Here is a 17,955-nt window from a genome sequence, read left to right as displayed (position 1 = left end):
GAAGGAGGCGTGGCCTGTTTTTCAGTTTTAGCAAATTGAAAGAGGCGTAACCTGTTTTCAGTCTCAGTAAAGTGAAGGAGGCGTGGCCTTTTTTTCAGTCTCAGTAGAGTGAAGGAGGCATGGCCTGTTTTTCAGTCTCAGTAAAGTGAACGTGGTGTTAAAACCTCACCAGAGAAGAAAAATATTAGTCAACCTTTATGGCGTATTTCATCTTTATTGGCGTCATCTGTGTGTCTGCTTGGTTTTGCTGCATAAATTTTGTTCTGTATGCAAAAAAAAGACGTCCTTCTACGAAAAAGTTGAAAGGCTACAAACTTCATATAGCAACAGCGAAACAGGCATGTATTAGATGAACAGAGTAAAAGAAAGTACATTGCTATTTAAAATCTATATACAACATTTAATAAAAAAAATAAAAAAAAAACATTTATTCACAGGGACACATGCTGCTCTCTGAGTTCAGATTATAATCATCATTCAAGAAGCAGAAAAAGAAAATCAAACAATGGTTTAAGTGCCACAAAGTGTATATGCGATATGACATTTTGCACCATTTCATTAACACCAGTGTGTGTGTGTGTGTGTGTGTGTGTGTGTGTGCTCCTGTAAGCGTGTGATAAAATAATGATAACCTGTTAAAATCTGTAGATAAAAATGCAACATAAATCACCAGAAAGAGAGATTTGGTTAAAAAATACTTTTGGTTATAAAAGAAAAAAAAAAAAAGTGTATTCAGGACGCTAAATTACTACGATGCGTAAAAAAAAATATATATAGTAATGATTGTACCAATCAGGTTTATAAAGCTCTGTTTAAGACCAAAAAAAATTAAGATTAAACTTGCAAAAAAGAAAACGAAAAAAATTGAAGGCAGGGTTTTCATATCGCCAAACAAGATAGATAGCTGGATAGATATATAGACGATATAAATTGCAATAATAATAATAAAAAAGGCAACATTATTCAAATTATTCAAAGTTACACCTTCAAAACAAAAAAACAAAAGATTTAAAATAAACAAAAAAATTAAAAATTATACATATGAGAAATGGTTCAAATGGATTGAATATTATTCTGTGGAGGGGCAAACGATGCACGTTTTAAAACTAAATAAAAAATTGCCCTACTAATAAGCTCCTTTGCTAATGAAATGCTGCACCGTGTTAATGACAGTCACATTTCCTTAGGTGTCTGATTTCACACTTATTTCCTCTCGTTCGGTTCCAGGAACAGGATCCTGACACAATATCCAATTTCATATAATGAAATGATTACTAGAAACACAAATCGCTGACTCGTCACTTCAGATTTAGGTTAAGGGGGTGTGGCCATTCGTCAGAAGAGGGTTCCTGTTATAGTAACATTGTTTCCATAGTAACAGCTTGTTTATGGGGACTTATGTTTGTAAAAGTGTGTAATCACGAGTGCAATGTTTTCTGTAAGACGATTTGTGAAAGGAGTCTCCAGTGGTAGGCGAGAGAACTTCAGATGTGTAGACACTGGTTTGGACACTAAATGTAAAACAGCACAGCACAAGAATGTTTCATTCCTTTTCTACTCAATATTCCCAAAATATCAAGGGGTTACATGGATATGATTTTATAATAAAACCCACTGAAATTACCGAACAATAGAGTTTTTTTTCCACATTCTTTCATGCACTGAATGCTGTACAATAGCATTATCCGCTGATCTGGTGAAATCTGGGATTTGGTCTGGAAATTCCTGGAGTCAACCGCATGCTGGTGTGAATAAAAATAAACGGGGGACTTCCTTTTTTGGAATACACTTGGAAATTCTTCTCAACAGAGCAGATAGTGATGAACTTGTCCTACAGAGAATCGCAATCTCCAGGCCATTAATAAAAATAAAAAAACGATCACAACGAAGCACAAGGTCTCTGTAATGGGTAAAAACAGGAGCCTGTGCGACATCACAACAGCTAGAATTTGAGCCGGTGGGCTGCTGTCAAAACTACGAAATAAAACAGAAACGCTAAGACTTATCACCGTAACGAAGAAGTTGCGTCAATGTTAAAGGGTCTGGACGTGCACATTGGTGAAGAACAAAACAAAAAACAAACAACTAAATCAATAACAAGGCAGTGTTAGCTCAAATGTAACTATAACCCATCCCACGTAACGAAAAAAAAAAAAAAAAAAACATTTACACTGGTTAGTAAGTCCATTGTTATCGATATATAAGCTTTGGAAAGAGTGGTTTCACTTTATTGGAGATTAGATTTCCTTCAGGGTTTAAAAATGAAAGCCGAGGCAAAATGGCCACCATGTTGAAAAGCTTAAGTCCAGCTCAGTGTCTTTGCTTTCAAAGATTGTCCACAGGTACAAATAAACGACCGACTTTTTTTTACTCTTGTCTCGTGCATCTTAAGGATCGGAGTTCTACAGATATAAACCTATAGCCGTATGGATTGTCTACAAAGAAATGCATTTGATGACATATTTGTTCGCACTTGCAAAATCCAACGTCCATGACGTGAACTAACGAGTGTAAACAGGGTATTAGCATTAATCCATCCAAAGTTGGACTGAGCAACGAGAAAGATTCGTTCTCTGCATCAGCAGAAAGAAAAGTTGCATATAAAAACCACTATCTGCATAGAAAATAAAAAATAAAAAATACAGAGCAGTGTGTGAGAGAAGAAACAGATTTTGCCTTTCCACAGGCAACATATTTATGCAGTTAAATTGCATATAAACACAACAGTCAGCGCCAAGCAGTTCCTCTGTGCTATTACGCGTACACACTGCTGCAGGCTTGCTGCTGAGGTGGCGGCTGCGCTGGCTGGGAGGGCTGCGGCTGCAGGAGGGGAGCCTGCTCTGGAACGTGAGTGTGTGCATGTGTGTGAGGGTGCGCGTGCGTGTGCAGTGCGCCGTGCGGACTTGTGGTAACGTCAGACCAGTCTGAATGCGAGTGAGGCGAAGACGAAGAGGACCAGGGATCTGGTGACTCGGGCGATGGCGTCAGGTACGGGTGCTCACTCGAGGGTGGAGCTCCATGACCCGGAGTTGTGACCTCAGAGCCCTGACCCGAAGTAGTCACCACCTCTGACCCAGCACCGCTGGCGTAGCTGCGGTGAGAAGGAGGAGTTGGGTATTTATCCACAGGGCTCTGTAGCTGCGGTTGGTACAGCGTCACCTGCCTAACCTGAGACTCATGGCCGTGACCATGAAGGCGAAGGATTCCATGCTGTGGCCCCGTCTCCTGCATGGGATACATCATCTCCGGGCTGCAGTGCATGTGGTTAAGACCCTGGGTATGGGCTTGGCTCACCTGCATGCCAGCCTGCGGGTTAGGTTTGTGATGTGCCTGGTTCTGGAGCCCATCATCTGGAAGGTGACAATGGATGGAAGCTGCTCTCGACTCACCGAGACGTTGACAGGCCTGAGAATCCCAGAGCCGTGATGGGGCTGGGGCAGGCCTGAGTGTCCCGGCGTCATCTGGTGGGAAAGCATGTGGCTGAAAACATGAGGGGTGGAATAGCCGTGCTTAGGCACACCCACCCAGCTCTGCTGCTGCCCTAGCATGTGGCTGACAGGGGGCAGGAGCGGGCGGGTTGAGGGGCTGTTCATCAGCGGAGGTGATTTAGCCATGTTAGTTGCTCCTGCAGGATCTGCTGTGTAGGAATGGGGCGATTCAAGCGAATCCACCGGCGACATTGTCACTGAGCTTTCCGAAAGAGCACCAGTGCCCGCCGTCGCTGCTCCCTTGGCGCCATTAGTGTTAGCAGTCACGGTTGCTACGTTACCACTGGATGCAGCCAATCCTGTCGTTTCTCCTCCAGCTGGTTTTTTCCTCCGCTTCGTCTTCATATCCTTCAGATCTTTGACTCCGCCTCCGGTGCCATTAGGGCCTCCGAGTTTGGTGGCACCACCACGCCGGTTCTTCTTGTTCTGCTGTCCCAGTCGCATTCTAATGACCCCATTACTGTTGCAGACCATGGAGTGTCCGCCCCCACCGTTTCCTACATGGTTCGGTCCAGAATGTGGGCTGTGAACCAGATTGTACTGGTCGAGCAGGCGGACAATGTCATGATGCATGCGTTCCTGAGCGGTGTCACGTGGCAACCGATCTAGGTGATCAGTGATGTCACGGTTCGAATAGTGATCCAGAAGGACCTGTGCCGCCTCGAAACTGCCTTCACGTGCCGCCAGGAACAACGGCGTCTCCTCCTGAACGACAAAAAAGAAAAAGGCTAAGAATTAAGCAAAGACCAGATTTTTTTTGTACAGGTGTTAAAGCACACAAAAACTCACCTTGTTGTCCTGCATGTCTCGATTGGCGCTGTTCTTCAGGAGCACCAGCGTGGCTTCTACATTGTTCACAGCAGCGGCCCAGTGCAAGGCAGATTTACCTTTAAAGATAATTATGTCTTTATCAGTATCAGTCACTTAAAAGATAAATCTGTTACATACGGCTGCAGTGAGGGTGTCGTACCATGGTCGTCCACAGCGTTTACATCCGCGTGGCAGTGCACCAGCTCCTCCACCATACCCTCTACGGCCAATCTGGCAGCCAGAATTAAAGGAGTGGTTCCATCGTTCATCCTCGAGTCCAGTTCTGTGGCACGATTACGTATCAGGATCTACGATGGAGCAGAGTGAATAGATGAACAAATAAAGTGATAAAACGTGGTTTTCGCTTGTACTCTTTCTAATCTTCTCTCACCTGAAACACTCCCTGAGCGTCGGCGGCGATGGCCGCGTGCAGCGGCGTGCGACCCATGTTGTCATGAGCGTTGGGGTCAGCTCCAGCGTCCAGCAGCCTCTTGGCAGCGTCGGCGCGGGCGTACCGAGCGGCCAGGTGAAGAGCCGTCTCGCCCGTGCGCTCGGTCTGAGAGTTGAGTGTGGCACCCTGAGAAATCAGATCGCTGATGATGTTCGTTCCGGGTTCGTCCACTCCGCTTTCCTCCTCCTCTTCTGCTAAGACGCTAACGCACTCGGGGCTGCTGCCGCCGCGGAGAGACGCCAGCATTAGAGGAGTGAAACCATCTGAGAGAGAGAGAAAGAGAGAGGAAGAGAGAGAGAAAAGCAATTAAGCATGTATATTTCGAACGCGAACCGGCAACACGCTTTTAACATAATCAAGGAATCTATTTTTTTTTTCAGTGTATAGTTCCACAGATAATTCACAAATGTACAAAAATATATTTTAAAATGTATACATTTTTTTTTTATTTTGTCAGGTTCATGCAAGCATCCTTTTCTGTCTACTACATGTTCAATCCTATTTTCTACTATATGTATGCAGTATCAAATGAACTGGCAACCGAGACGCACCATATATACACACATTGTAATCATTTCTTTTTACGTTATAAACTTTTCAGAAATCTTTCTATCTGGAGGTCATTACCAGGTCCTTTCACGTTGACATCCAGACAGTCAATGTCGATGTCAGCCTGAGGTGGCGTGAGGGTGATATCGGCAGCTTTACAATGCTGCAGGGTCCACTCGCGACGATCCACTCCTGCATCCACTCCCAACAACGGTTTGTCTTCCTGCTGAGATGAAAAGATAAAGTTTTAAAGACTCTTCAATATAAATCTTATCATCGTGTGAGTGTTTATGAATATGTGTCTTTGTAAATGTGTCATTCTATCTCACCCTTGGTTTCTTGGGCAGAAGATCCTCCTCTGGCCAGTGATGACCAGCACTGCCATCCATCTGTGACTTCTGTAGGCTCCTACAGAACAGCAGGAAAACGCAATGAAGGAAGAAACCCCATAGTTCAGATCACGTGTGAGTTCAACAAATAGGACATTGATATCAAGATATACCCGACATTTAAAGTAGACAAAAAAGCAGTGGAAATATTACACACTATCTGCCATGCTGCTCAACATTCATACATGCTTAACATTCAGGGGGAAAAGAGTTGGTTGTACTTTAAAACTGAATTTTGACCAATTGTACCAGCACATCTTGCTCTGCCCAAATAATTTAAAGTTCAGCAGAAAAGAGGAGAAACATCTCAGTATCAATCTACACGTTCCTGGAAAACTGTACAGGTTTCTGAAAAGGTTCCTTTACTAATTAATACTGATTTTATGTCATCAAGGATTTATCAGATATTCCTGTTTTTGAATCTCAAATAAAATGAAAGTAAAAAAATAAAACCTTTCTCCATTATAACACCCCCTGCCTGTATTCGCTCCCAACTCACTTCATGCCGAAGTCATCCTGGCCAACGGGCTCTCTTCGTTTGCTGTCCTTCTTGGCTAGGAAGCCGTCTGGCAGCCAAAGGAGACCGTGCTTGCGTTTACGTTTGGCAACCAAAACGCCCAAAATCAGGATAAGCAGCATGATAGCGACCGCCACGCCGACGAGGTAAAACAAAGGATTGGCAGGTGGTTGAACTATAAAGCCTGGGGGGAAGATAAAATTAATGTTATTTTTTGAAAGTTATTTTTTAAAAATAAAATTGAATATACACTTTCTCTAAACAAACTGTCATTTAGTAGAAAATATATATACAGTGGAACCCGGTTATCTCGCCCTCGGTTACCTCGACAACCCTATTAAGTCGACGTTTTTGAAGTGGAACCGCCAAATTCTCGCTTTTCTCGCATTTTTATCGGTTATGTCGACTTTTTTTATGTCGCGGAACCCTAATATCTCGAGCACAAGGGGGGTAAAATTAGAAATTTTAACGTCAGTTATGTCGATCGGCACTGTGCAGCCGCAGAAGAACTTGCGAAAGTGGCGGGAAAATCAAACCTTACAGCTGCTACAGGTGTTGTATTGTATACTGGTGAATCTCTGCTGTTAGTAAGTGCACATATGCATTTTTTTGTTAAATGTTATGCGATGAACGGAAGCGCGGCGCTCCCGGCTTCAACTCCTTACCGAGCGCGCGTGTCGCTCCTTACCGAGAGAGCCGTGCTCCTTACCGCGAGCAGGGTAAAGAGCACGGCTCTCTCGGTAAGGAGTTGAAGCCGAGCTTCAGAGAAAGCGGCGAAAGCACCTGCCACGCCCCTTCGGCGGTTCACGTTTGAGACTTTTCTGTCCCTCGTTTTTGGTTTCGGGTTCGGTTTTGGATTTTCCTGGTTTTTTTCCCGGCTTCACGCCGTGCCGCCGGTCGCGGTATTCTTGAATTTCCCTATTTTTTCCATTTACAAACTCACTCTCTCTCTCTCTCTCTCGGCTTATCTCCCCCTCGGCATCGCGGACGTAAGTTTTTTCAGACACTTTGCTTTGTGTGTTTGTGCGGATTACTTCAGCCTGATGGTCATAAGTTTTCAGAAACTTAGTTACTGTTTATTTTTATTTTTTTCCACATGTGGACTAAATGTGAGACGGCACTGTGCAGCCGCTGTTTTTTTTTTTTTTTGAGCGATCTGTGTGTTTATAATGTTGGAGAATATAATAAAGGTTTGTATGGAGAATGGACGGTGGTTTGTATTGTATACTGGTAAATCTCTGCTGTTAGTAGGTGAACTTATGCCTTTTGTTGTTAACAAACGTATGTACATTTTTATAGCATGCCTTCATCAAACAAATCGCGGCAACGCTGTTGTGTAAAAACCCCTCCAAAAACACGTGCATGCATATTCTCATTTATTAACGCACATCATGTACATAAAGAAATTTCAAGCACGTTAATATATTGCCGCCATTTTGATTTTCGTTTATCTCGATCATCGGTTACCTCGATGCTTTTTGGCGACCCCCTACGAAATCGACATAACCGGGTTCCACTGTATTTTAAACTTCTGCTGTTGTACCACGTAACACTGCACAATTTATTCACAGCAAAACAAACCAAATCAACAAAAAAATCAAGGGGTAATACGAGTAATAAAACCGACACCTGATTCACTCTCCACAGATAAGACAGGATATTGCAGCTCAGCTTTGAGGGCTTCAGCAGCGATGTATGAGGCAGCAAGGTCAGTGCTGGAGAAACACTCAGTGGATGTTTGAGTGCACTGACGATTATCAATCTCCAGATACACCTTTGACCTGGACAGAACAGACAACACATCCCATTCAGTTTATACAGAAACACTGTTTTGGCTAAAACTGTAAACATTTCTGCAAATGTACCCAATAATCTCATTCCCCAGCTCCCTCTTGCCGAGTCGTTTGGCAGTGCGGGTGCCGGCATGCGAGTCTTCGTGGTCGGCACCGTAATACGGATAGATCATCAGCTCCTTTTTGTCGTCGCGCTTGACACGCAGGTTGGTGTGAAGCAGCATACCCAGTGAGCGCAGGAAGCCTTTCATATCTCCCAGCAGCTCTGTGGGCTGCAGCAGCACCACGATGACCAGCGTGCCGTCCGCCAGCTGAGGTGGCTTGTCGCTGGAGCAGTCCAAACCATCCCAGCCGCACTCCTCTGTGTTACAGCCCTCATTACAGCGGCCGTTCTGGTAATGGTCACGACAGTACTCGTCATACCTGTGATTAAATAAATTGTTTAGCATTAAAACTTTACTGTCCTGTGATTTCTGAGACAAAAGAAGAAAAAAGTGTTTTGTTTTTCTAGCATATTTGCGTAGCACTTCACAAAAGTTAATTAAGTACAAATCATTGAAAAGTCTGAGAAACATTTACGGGAATTGTAAAGAAAATTATTTTTTACACATTTTTGCATACATATTCATCACCTGTGGGTGGCGCTACGGTACGTACTTGCACTTGCTGGGCGACGTGGGGTTGCTGTGGCACTCGAAGCTGTCAAAAAGACAGCCGGCAACGTTGCACTCGGGGTCACAGCGCTTATTATGGAAGAACTCCCAGCATGGCACGTTGGCCGTGCAGTTTTCCCAGGGGTTGAGCCGTTTCAGTGTGCAGTCTCCTCCGTCCCATTCGCACTCCAACGTCTTACATTGCGGGTCACACACCCCGTCACTGCTGCGCCCCTGACACTCCACATAAGGACAGGACGGGTCTCTGTGCTGGCAGTGCTCACCACTGTAGCCAACCAGACAGTGGCAAAAGTACCTGTAAGGTTTGCTCATTTCTTTCATGCACACGCCCCCATTTTGGCAGGAGCAGGATGGAGTTACGTTTTCGCACAATGGGCCTGAGAAGCCAGATGGACAGACGCACTGCACTCGGCTGGATTGGGACTCCTGACAATGTCCACCATTCTGACAGCGGAGACTGGCACAACTGCGGCCCACGATCTCACCGCAGTTGAAGTCCGTGTAGCCCTGAGATATGATGAAATATTTCAAAAAGGAATATGTTTTAGTTCAAGACAGTGGACATACATTATATATATATATATATATATATATATACACAAATACTTATTTTCCTCACTGTATATATATATATATATATATATATATATATATATATATATATATACAGTGAGGAAAATAAGTATTTGAACACCCTGCTATTTTGCAAGTTCTCCCACTTAGAAATCATGGAGGGGTCTGAAATTGTCATCGTAGGTGCATGTCCACTGTAAGAGACATAATCTAAAAAAAAAAATCCAGAAATCACAATATATGATTTTTGAACTATTTATTTGTATGATACAGCTGCAAATAAGTATTTGAACACCTGAGAAAGTCAATGTTAATATTTGGTACAGTAGCCTTTGTTTGCAGAGGTCAAACGTTTCCTGTAGTTTTTCACCAGGTTTGCACACACTGCAGGAGGGATTTTGGCCCACTCCTCCACACAGATCTTCTCTAGATCAGTCAGGTTTCTGGCCTGTCGCTGAGAAACACGGAGTTTGTGCTCCCTCCAAAGATTCTCTATTGGGTTTAGGTCTGGAGACTGGCTAGGCCACACCAGAACCTTGATATGCTTCTTACAGAGCCACTCCTTGGTTATCCTGGCTGTGTGCTTCGGGTCATTGTCATGTTGGAAGACCCAGCCTCGACCCATCTTCAATGCTCTAACTGAGGGAAGGAGGTTGTTCCCCAAAATCTCGCAATACATGGCCCCGGTCATCCTCTCCTTAATACAGTGCAGTCGCCCTGTCCCATGTGCAGAAAAACACCCCCAAAGCATGATGCTACCACCCCCATGCTTCACAGTAGGGATGCTGTTCTTGGGATGGTACTCATCATTCTTCTTCCTCCAAACACGTTTAGTGGAATTATGACCAAAAAGTTATATTTTGGTCTCATCTGACCACATGACTTTCTCCCATGACTCCTCTGGATCATCCAAATGGTCATTGGCAAACTTAAGGCGTGCCTGGACATGTGCTGGTTTAAGCAGGGGAACCTTCCGTGCCATGCATGATTTCAAACCATGGCGTCTTAGTGTATTACCAACAGTAACCTTGGAAGCGGTGGTCCCAGCTCTTTTCAGGTCATTGACCAGCTCCTCCCATGTAGTTCTGGGCTGATTTCTCACCTTCCTTAGGATCACTGAGACCCCACAAGGTGAGATCTTGCATGGAGCCCCAGTCCGAGGAGATTGACAGTCATGTTTAGCTTCTTCCATTTTCTAATGATTGCTCCAACAGTGGACCTTTTTTCACCAAGCTGCTTGGCAATTTCCCCGTAGCCCTTTCCAGCCTTGTGGAGGTGTACAATTTTGTCTCTAGTGTCTTTGGACAGCTCTTTGGTCTTGGCCATGTTAGTAGTTGGATTCTTACTGATTGTATGGGGTGGACAGGTGTCTTTATGCAGCTAACGACCTCAAACAGGTGCATCTAATTTAGGATAATAAATGTAGTGGAGGTGGACATTTTAAAGGCAGACTAACAGGTCTTTGAGGGTCAGAATTCTAGCTGATAGACAGGTGTTCAAATACGTATTTGCAGCTGTATCATATAAATAAATAGTTTAAAAATCATATATTGTGATTTTTAGATTATGTCTCTCACAGTGGACATGCACCTACGATGACAATTTCAGACCCCTCCATGATTTCTAAGTGGGAGAACTTGCAAAATAGCAGGGTGTTCAAATACTTATTTTCCTCACTGTGTATATATATATATATATATATATATATATATATATATATATATATATATATATATATATATATATAATACTGGAATAAATTTCTACAATACACAATATGTACCACGACAGTCCGATGATAAACTCCCTGTGGGCGGAATTTTACTTTAAAGCGTGACTATAATGTCGTATCAACTGCTTGTAACTTTTTAAGTAAAAATGTTATTTTAAATAAATAAAAAATGCTAGAAAAAGAGATCATGGTAAACAGGATATCTCAGAAAACTATCACGATTTCAATATAATAATTGTCATATTATAAAAAATTATACAATTATAAAAAAAAAAACCTGTAAGAATGAAAAACGGTAGCTGTTTTTTTAAATATAAGTTTAAATTAGGGCTACAACAACTAATCGATAAAAAGTTAGTAAACGATTTTATTTTGTCACTGTTGTGGTTTTCAGCATTTGTACATCAATGCATTTTCCCCCTTTTTTTAAGCCTGTTAGCTCCATTCTCTTTTCATAGCATTTGTCTGCTACAACAGTAACTTATGCCTTTTCAAACGTGATTTACTGCGGCTTTAATTTACTATACGTTCGAATGCTTGTTTTCAATGTTTGTATATTTAATTTATGCAAATATCATTTAATTGCTTATACATTTCCCAACTGAACATAATGTCTGCATATAGATTTTTTTTAAAGCATAATTGTCAACTTGCCATCTGCGAAATACAATAGAAATTTGTTTTTGACAGAAAGATACAACCCACCACAAGTGAATTTTTTCAGTGGAGATATGTGGCTAAAATTAACCGTCCGATTAATCGATCATCGAAGTAATTGTTGGTTGCAGCCCTACTTTAAATATAAATATTTTTATATTAAAAGAATAACACAAGCAATAAATAAATTGTATTAAATTATTATTAAATTATGAAAAAATTATAAACATTTTAAATATTTTTTTTTTATTATGATATGTTTGCCAAATCGACCCCTACCCCAACCCAAACTCATAACCAAAAACACGTCTAAGAAGAGAGTATTTACACGTCACAACACCTTTCTATTTCACGTTTTCATTACACAGAACTAAAACACCAGGCACAAATACTGCTTCCAGAGAGCACACTGGGCAACACAAACCTTTCCAATGTTCAGTTCTGACAATTAGCAGCTGGAACAGAGCGTGTAAAGTGTTTGAGGAAAAGCTCTCATTTTCATTGGTTTACCTGATCTATGTTGGCTTTCTCCCTTTTAGTGCAGGCGTGAGGAAATGAAGAGAATAAGCAGCAGTTAGAGAAGAAGCCATTTTACACCATGCAGAAAGAAAATCACACACGAGCATGCATTATTACAAAGGACAAGGAGAAGCATAGCAAGAATTTGAGCAAGGCAGAAAAAAAAAAAATTATATCCCAGAGACATCAACACTATGAGCGCTTAGTAATGTGCTTTAATTAAAGCAGTCTTGTTATTGGGGGGAAATGGTGAACAGACCTAAAGACACACACACACACACACACACACACACACACACACACACACACACACACACACACACACACACACTTACAGGTGGACACGAGCAGCTGTATCCATGGACTGAGCTTGTGTTCATAGAACACCTGCCTCCGTTGTGGCAGGGTTTCGACTGACAGAGGTCTACCATCGATTCACACAGGCGACCTACAGGGGCACACACACACACACACACACACACACACACACACACACACACACACACACAATAACAATGAGATTACATAGTTGTACAGTTCAGAGTCACAATAAATAATCGAATAAAAATAATTCAATAAGAACCTATTTCTGCTAGTTACGATACTGAATTCGCATTAAGCCACACCTCCACTCAATTCTCATTGGCTGCGTCTAAACACCACATTTATGCTTCGACACGCCCACAACAGAAGCGAATCTGTGTCGAATTACATTTGTTACAGGCAGCTATAAAGAATACTGGTGAAACCTTTCAGATCTTTCCAGCTCTAAAAATAAAACAATTCTTTTTTAAATCTAGTAAATTTTTAAATAAAACAAACAAACAAAACTTTTTACCGGTGTAACCAAGGCGACAGCGGCACTGAAAGTCGTTGGCTAGCTGAACGCAGTCGATGCTGCCGGGTTTGTGGCAAGGATAAGGCCTGCATTCGTTAATGTCTCCTTCGCAGCGCTCGCCGGTAAAACCGGGAGGACACACGCACTTGTATTGACCGATACCATCCAAACAGCGACCGCCATTCAAACAGGGAGGGCCAAACTCAGTCGAGCATTCGTCGATGTCCACCTCGCACTGGGGACCTGAGCGACAGAGACAAGTAAGAGAGAAGTTACGAGGAGCGGGATGATGTTGAATTCTCAACACTAATTGGTTAAAATCTTAACCTACGCTATTACTGGTCCAGCTTCAATACCTGGTATCGGGTTAATGCTTTGTTATAAAGTTTTCTCATATTTTGTATATGATTACCGAACTCTGCAATACGATTGTGTGTGGTACCTTTGGTTCCTGGTGGGCAGGAGCAGTAGAAGTGGTTCACCAAGTTGACGCAGGTGCCTCCATTACGACACGGGTTCGACTGGCACTCATTTACATCATAATCACAGTTCACACCCTGATACCCAGGTTTGCACTGAGAGAGAGAGAGAGAGAGAGAGAGAGAGAGAGAGAGAGAGAGTCTCTATACATCCATATCACAACAGACTAATTCATTTTGTTATACAAAACTATACAAGTTGTTCAAGGAGCATTTAAATATGAAGGTTGAGGTTGTTACCTTGCAGTCATATCCTCCCTGATAGTCCATACACGTCCCCCCGTTCCTGCACGGACTGGAAAGACATTCATCAATCCCTGTCTCACAGTAGCTGCCAGTCCAGCCCATTTGACACAAGCAGTAGTGTGTATTATCCTTGTTTTCACACTTGCCCCCGTTTTGACACAGATGCTCAACTGCTACACCTGAAAATTAAAAACACAACACACACACACACATCAGCACATTTCCAAAATAAAGGTACAGCATCTCACAAACACACACACAAAACCTAGCCATTCATTCTCACCACAACACAAGACTTTCTTTTATTGATTTATTGATTTATTGATTTTTAATCTAACGGACCTTTCTTCAAGGCGGCGTTACGGCACGAGATGTTTGGGATGTCACAGTAGAGGCCACTCCAGTCCTGAGGACACCGACAACTCCACTTTGTCTCCTGCTGCACACACTCGCCACCGTTCTTGCACTGGATGTTTCTACAGAGATCTGCCAGTGACTGCAATCACACAAAAAAGAAACCACTTAACCAAAAAAAAAAAAAAAAAACCACAAACAAAAAAATAGTGTACCGTATGTATGCATGATATGACATATAGAAAATAATTGTGTATGTGTGTACCTGGCAGAATCGACCGGTGTACTCCATAGGACAGGAGCAGTGGAAAGTTCCCAGGCCGTCGTTGCAGGTGCCTCCATTTCTGCATGGCTGCGATTCACACTCGTTAATCTCGTACTGGCAGAACGAGCCAGTGAAACCGGGACGACATCGACAGGTGAACTGGTTTATGCCGTCCACACACGTGCCATTATTCAGACAAGAGCTGGGAAGAAAAAAAAAAAAAGAGAGAGAGAGAGAGAGAGAAGCACACCCTTCAGTTTAAAAGTACTCATCATTTTTGAAGCTCTAAAGAATATTACACAAAAATAAACTTTATAGTATATAGTAACCATTCATTTTGGAGAATTACAATCACTACTCTCACATTTTTAACCTCCTCGGCAGTTTTAACGTTCCTGAGATTAAACTATTAAATTATTTATCGCATACGTAATAAAAGATAAGACTTTGATGAAGACTTTGCTGCATCAGATATATATTAAACTTATTACAACGCTGAAGTCTCAGCACTTACGTCTCAGTGCACTCGGGGATGTTGCGCTCACAGTTGATGCCGCTGAAGCCGGGCCGACACTGGCATGTGTAGCTGTTGACAAAGTCCGTGCAAGTTCCTCCATGCCTGCAGGGGGAGCTTTCGCATTCGTTCACCTCCTCCTCGCATCGCTCACCAGAGAACCCCGGCCTGCACTCGCACGAAAACCGGCCCACCTTGTCTACGCATGAGCCTCCGTTGATACAGGGGTCTTAAAAAAGGGGCAGTAGTTCAAAGATTAGGTTACACTTACAAATAATGTTCAGAAAACACAAGGAATATAGTAAACACACTGGGGTTCGCTGTTGTAGGTTAACATTCAATGAAAATGTGATGCAATATAAACATATTCACTAATTAACACCTTCCGACCAATCAGAATCAAGAAATCGCAGCATTGTGGTATAATACTGTATAAAACCAGATGTAAAATAAGCTGATACTAAAAAACAGTAAATCTAAAGCACTAAATCTTTGTGCAGCGGTTTGGGGTCAATGTGCTCTAGTTTGGAGAGACTAGATTTACAGCTGTGTGTGTGTGTGTGTGTGTGTGTGTGTGTGTGTGTACACGGGTGCACTCACTGGAGCTGCAGTCGTCAATGTTAGTCTGGCAGTTCACGCCGCTGTAACCGGGCTGGCAGCTGCACATGTAGCTACCCTGATTGTTCAGACAGTGAGCACCATTCAGACATGGGTTCTTCTTGCATTCGTCGATGTCTTCTGTGCACTGGGCTCCTACACACATACACACACACTGTTTAAAAGCTTTGCAAAAAGCCACCTGTTAAGAATATTTCGCATTAAAGTCTGCACACTCACCTTGCCATCCACTGGGGCATTTGCAGGTGTAGGAGGTGTAATCTGACGATGGTAGACACACACCTCCTCTCTGACACGGGAGAGACGCACACGGCACTAACTCAACCTCACAGTGGCTCCCTGTGAGAGAGAGAGGATCAATAATAAATCATATGAAATAAATTAATAGATTCAATAAATCAATAAAAATAGACGAATTTGCTACGTCTTCAAGCCAAATCCCATTCTTTCTCAAAAAACCTATTTTGTATCATTACACATACACTACACACCAAAATCTAGGGGAACATCTTCCCTGAAGAGTGGAAGGAATTATAAGAGCAATTTGGAAATAAATGTGAAATCCGATTCTCAAAAAGAACATGCCATACTGTCCGCAGACGTTTTAGATTAGATTCAAATTTGTCAACAAAGGCAACAAGATGCAGTTAGCATCCAACCAGATGTTCACTGGGAGCAGTGTAAAATATTTACATATGTACAGGATGATAAGGCTATGATATATGATAAATACAAATAATAACAGATGAATGAATATCATAATGAGCAATAAAAATATATAAATAAACAGTATATATAGGGGTGATTATATACAATAAAAGAGATATTGTGTACGTTGGTTATGAAGGTTATATACACATGTGGAAAAATGATCTTATATATACACACCATGTGCAACTATATTTTGCCAATATAGTGTATATCAGACTGTGGTAGGAAACATATACTCAGCATGGGGCAGACTTAAACTTGTGTAAATCTGGGATTTTAACTATACTTGACTCGTCAAGGAATATATCAGAGTGTGTGTGTGTGTGTGTGTGTGTGTGTGTGTGTGTGTACCTGTGTAAGACAGAGGGCAATTGCAGGTGTAGCTGTTAATTCCATCAATGCAGGTGCCCTTGTTCTCACAGGGGTTTGACTGACACTCGTTAATGTTGATCTCACAATTCACACCTGAGAAAGAGAGAGAGAGAGAGAGAGAGAGAGAGAGAGAGAGAGATGAATTGAAAGACAGTAAGAAAGACAAACGAGACAAAGAGACCAAGAAAAAAAGAGGTGGAGAGAAAAAGAACGGCAGATAGAAACAAACAAAGGAATATAAAAATAAAAAAAAGAGCGGCATGAAAGAGAGATGGAGAGAAATGACAGAAAAACAAAGAAAGAAATTGAAAGACAGAGACAGAGCAGGAAGGAGAGAAAGACAGAGATAAAAAGAGAGATATTAAAGAGGCATCAACATATTTTACAAAGGCATTAATTAAGTTGAACAAAGATTTATTGCTTATAAACCTGTAATAATCATGTATAAATATGCAATATAAATAACACATGCGCTGATCTCACACACACACACACACACACTCACCAGTATACCCAAGCAGACACTTGCAGGTGTATGAGTTCACAGCATCCAGGCAGGCTGCTCCATGCTGACAGGGGTTTGACTCGCATTCGTTCTTCTCCTGTTCGCAGTTCTGACCCTCGTAGCCAGGGAAACACACACAACGGTACCTACACACACATGCACACACACACACGCACACACATACAAATATATATATATATTAAAATTCACCAGCAAACTGAAAATAAAGGTAAATCATTCTGGCCTAATTTATCAAGCAGTTTACAAAAGAACAGTGTAATGAACAGATGAAAATAAGGCAGACTCGTACCCATTCTGCACCTCCTCACACTTCCCATTACGGCAGGGTTGTGGGGCACAGTGATCTGCTCCGGAGTGACACAGCAGGCCGTGAGTCCCCGGAGGACACTGACACTCAAACCCATTTACTTTATTTACACATGTCCCTCCGCTGAGACACGGGTTTGAGCTGCACTCGTCTATCTCCACACTGCACCGCTCGCCTGAGGGATACAAGCAAAGGGCAAGGTCAAGAACAGACCGAAAACAGTGAAGAAATGAAGGGATGGATGTGGAGGGGGAAAAGCAAAAAAAAAAGCATTACATTTAAAGAAAAACAGAAGGGTAAAAGGATAGGAAATAAAAAGAACAGAGAAGAGACAGAGAATGGAGGGAGAGACAAGAGGGAGATGCAGAGTGTGGAAGGCATGTTGAAGGAAGAATAAAGTAAGGATTAAGAGATGGAAAGTATCAAAAATGTAAAAGAAAAAAAGAAAACAATGACAGAACAAAGAAGAAAGAGTGGGAAAGACATTTCAAAAGACAAAGAAAGAGAGAAGGATATAAAGAAAAGATGAAAAGAGTGAGGGATAAGAAAGACAGAAAAAGATTAAAAAGTGTG

At 42.2% G+C, this 17,955-nt stretch overlaps 1 protein-coding gene across 1 annotated transcript in view; it reads right to left on the bottom strand.

Moving 5' to 3' along the window:
* Positions 1–194: 194 nt before the first annotated feature.
* The window catches only part of notch2 (notch receptor 2), a 52,248-nt gene continuing 34,487 nt past the window's right edge, over positions 195–17,955 (bottom strand). The window contains 24 exon segments of the mRNA XM_046870732.1: positions 195–2,852; positions 2,854–3,338; positions 3,341–4,193; positions 4,278–4,375; positions 4,459–4,606; positions 4,690–5,012; positions 5,377–5,524; positions 5,628–5,706; positions 6,187–6,388; positions 7,834–7,985; positions 8,070–8,420; positions 8,655–9,178; positions 12,488–12,600; positions 12,991–13,233; positions 13,433–13,565; positions 13,710–13,894; positions 14,058–14,211; positions 14,335–14,536; positions 14,849–15,077; positions 15,449–15,601; positions 15,686–15,805; positions 16,529–16,642; positions 17,055–17,200; positions 17,365–17,557. Of these exon segments, the coding sequence (XP_046726688.1) occupies positions 2,529–2,852; positions 2,854–3,338; positions 3,341–4,193; positions 4,278–4,375; positions 4,459–4,606; positions 4,690–5,012; positions 5,377–5,524; positions 5,628–5,706; positions 6,187–6,388; positions 7,834–7,985; positions 8,070–8,420; positions 8,655–9,178; positions 12,488–12,600; positions 12,991–13,233; positions 13,433–13,565; positions 13,710–13,894; positions 14,058–14,211; positions 14,335–14,536; positions 14,849–15,077; positions 15,449–15,601; positions 15,686–15,805; positions 16,529–16,642; positions 17,055–17,200; positions 17,365–17,557 (5,672 nt within the window). The 3' untranslated portion in view covers positions 195–2,528.

The sequence above is a fragment of the Silurus meridionalis genome, chromosome 17, assembly GCF_014805685.1.
Source record: "Silurus meridionalis isolate SWU-2019-XX chromosome 17, ASM1480568v1, whole genome shotgun sequence".
Classification (NCBI taxonomy): Eukaryota; Metazoa; Chordata; class Actinopteri; order Siluriformes; family Siluridae; genus Silurus; species Silurus meridionalis.
Note: the sequence above shows the minus strand (reverse complement) of the source record. Positions and strands in the feature narration are given on the sequence as shown.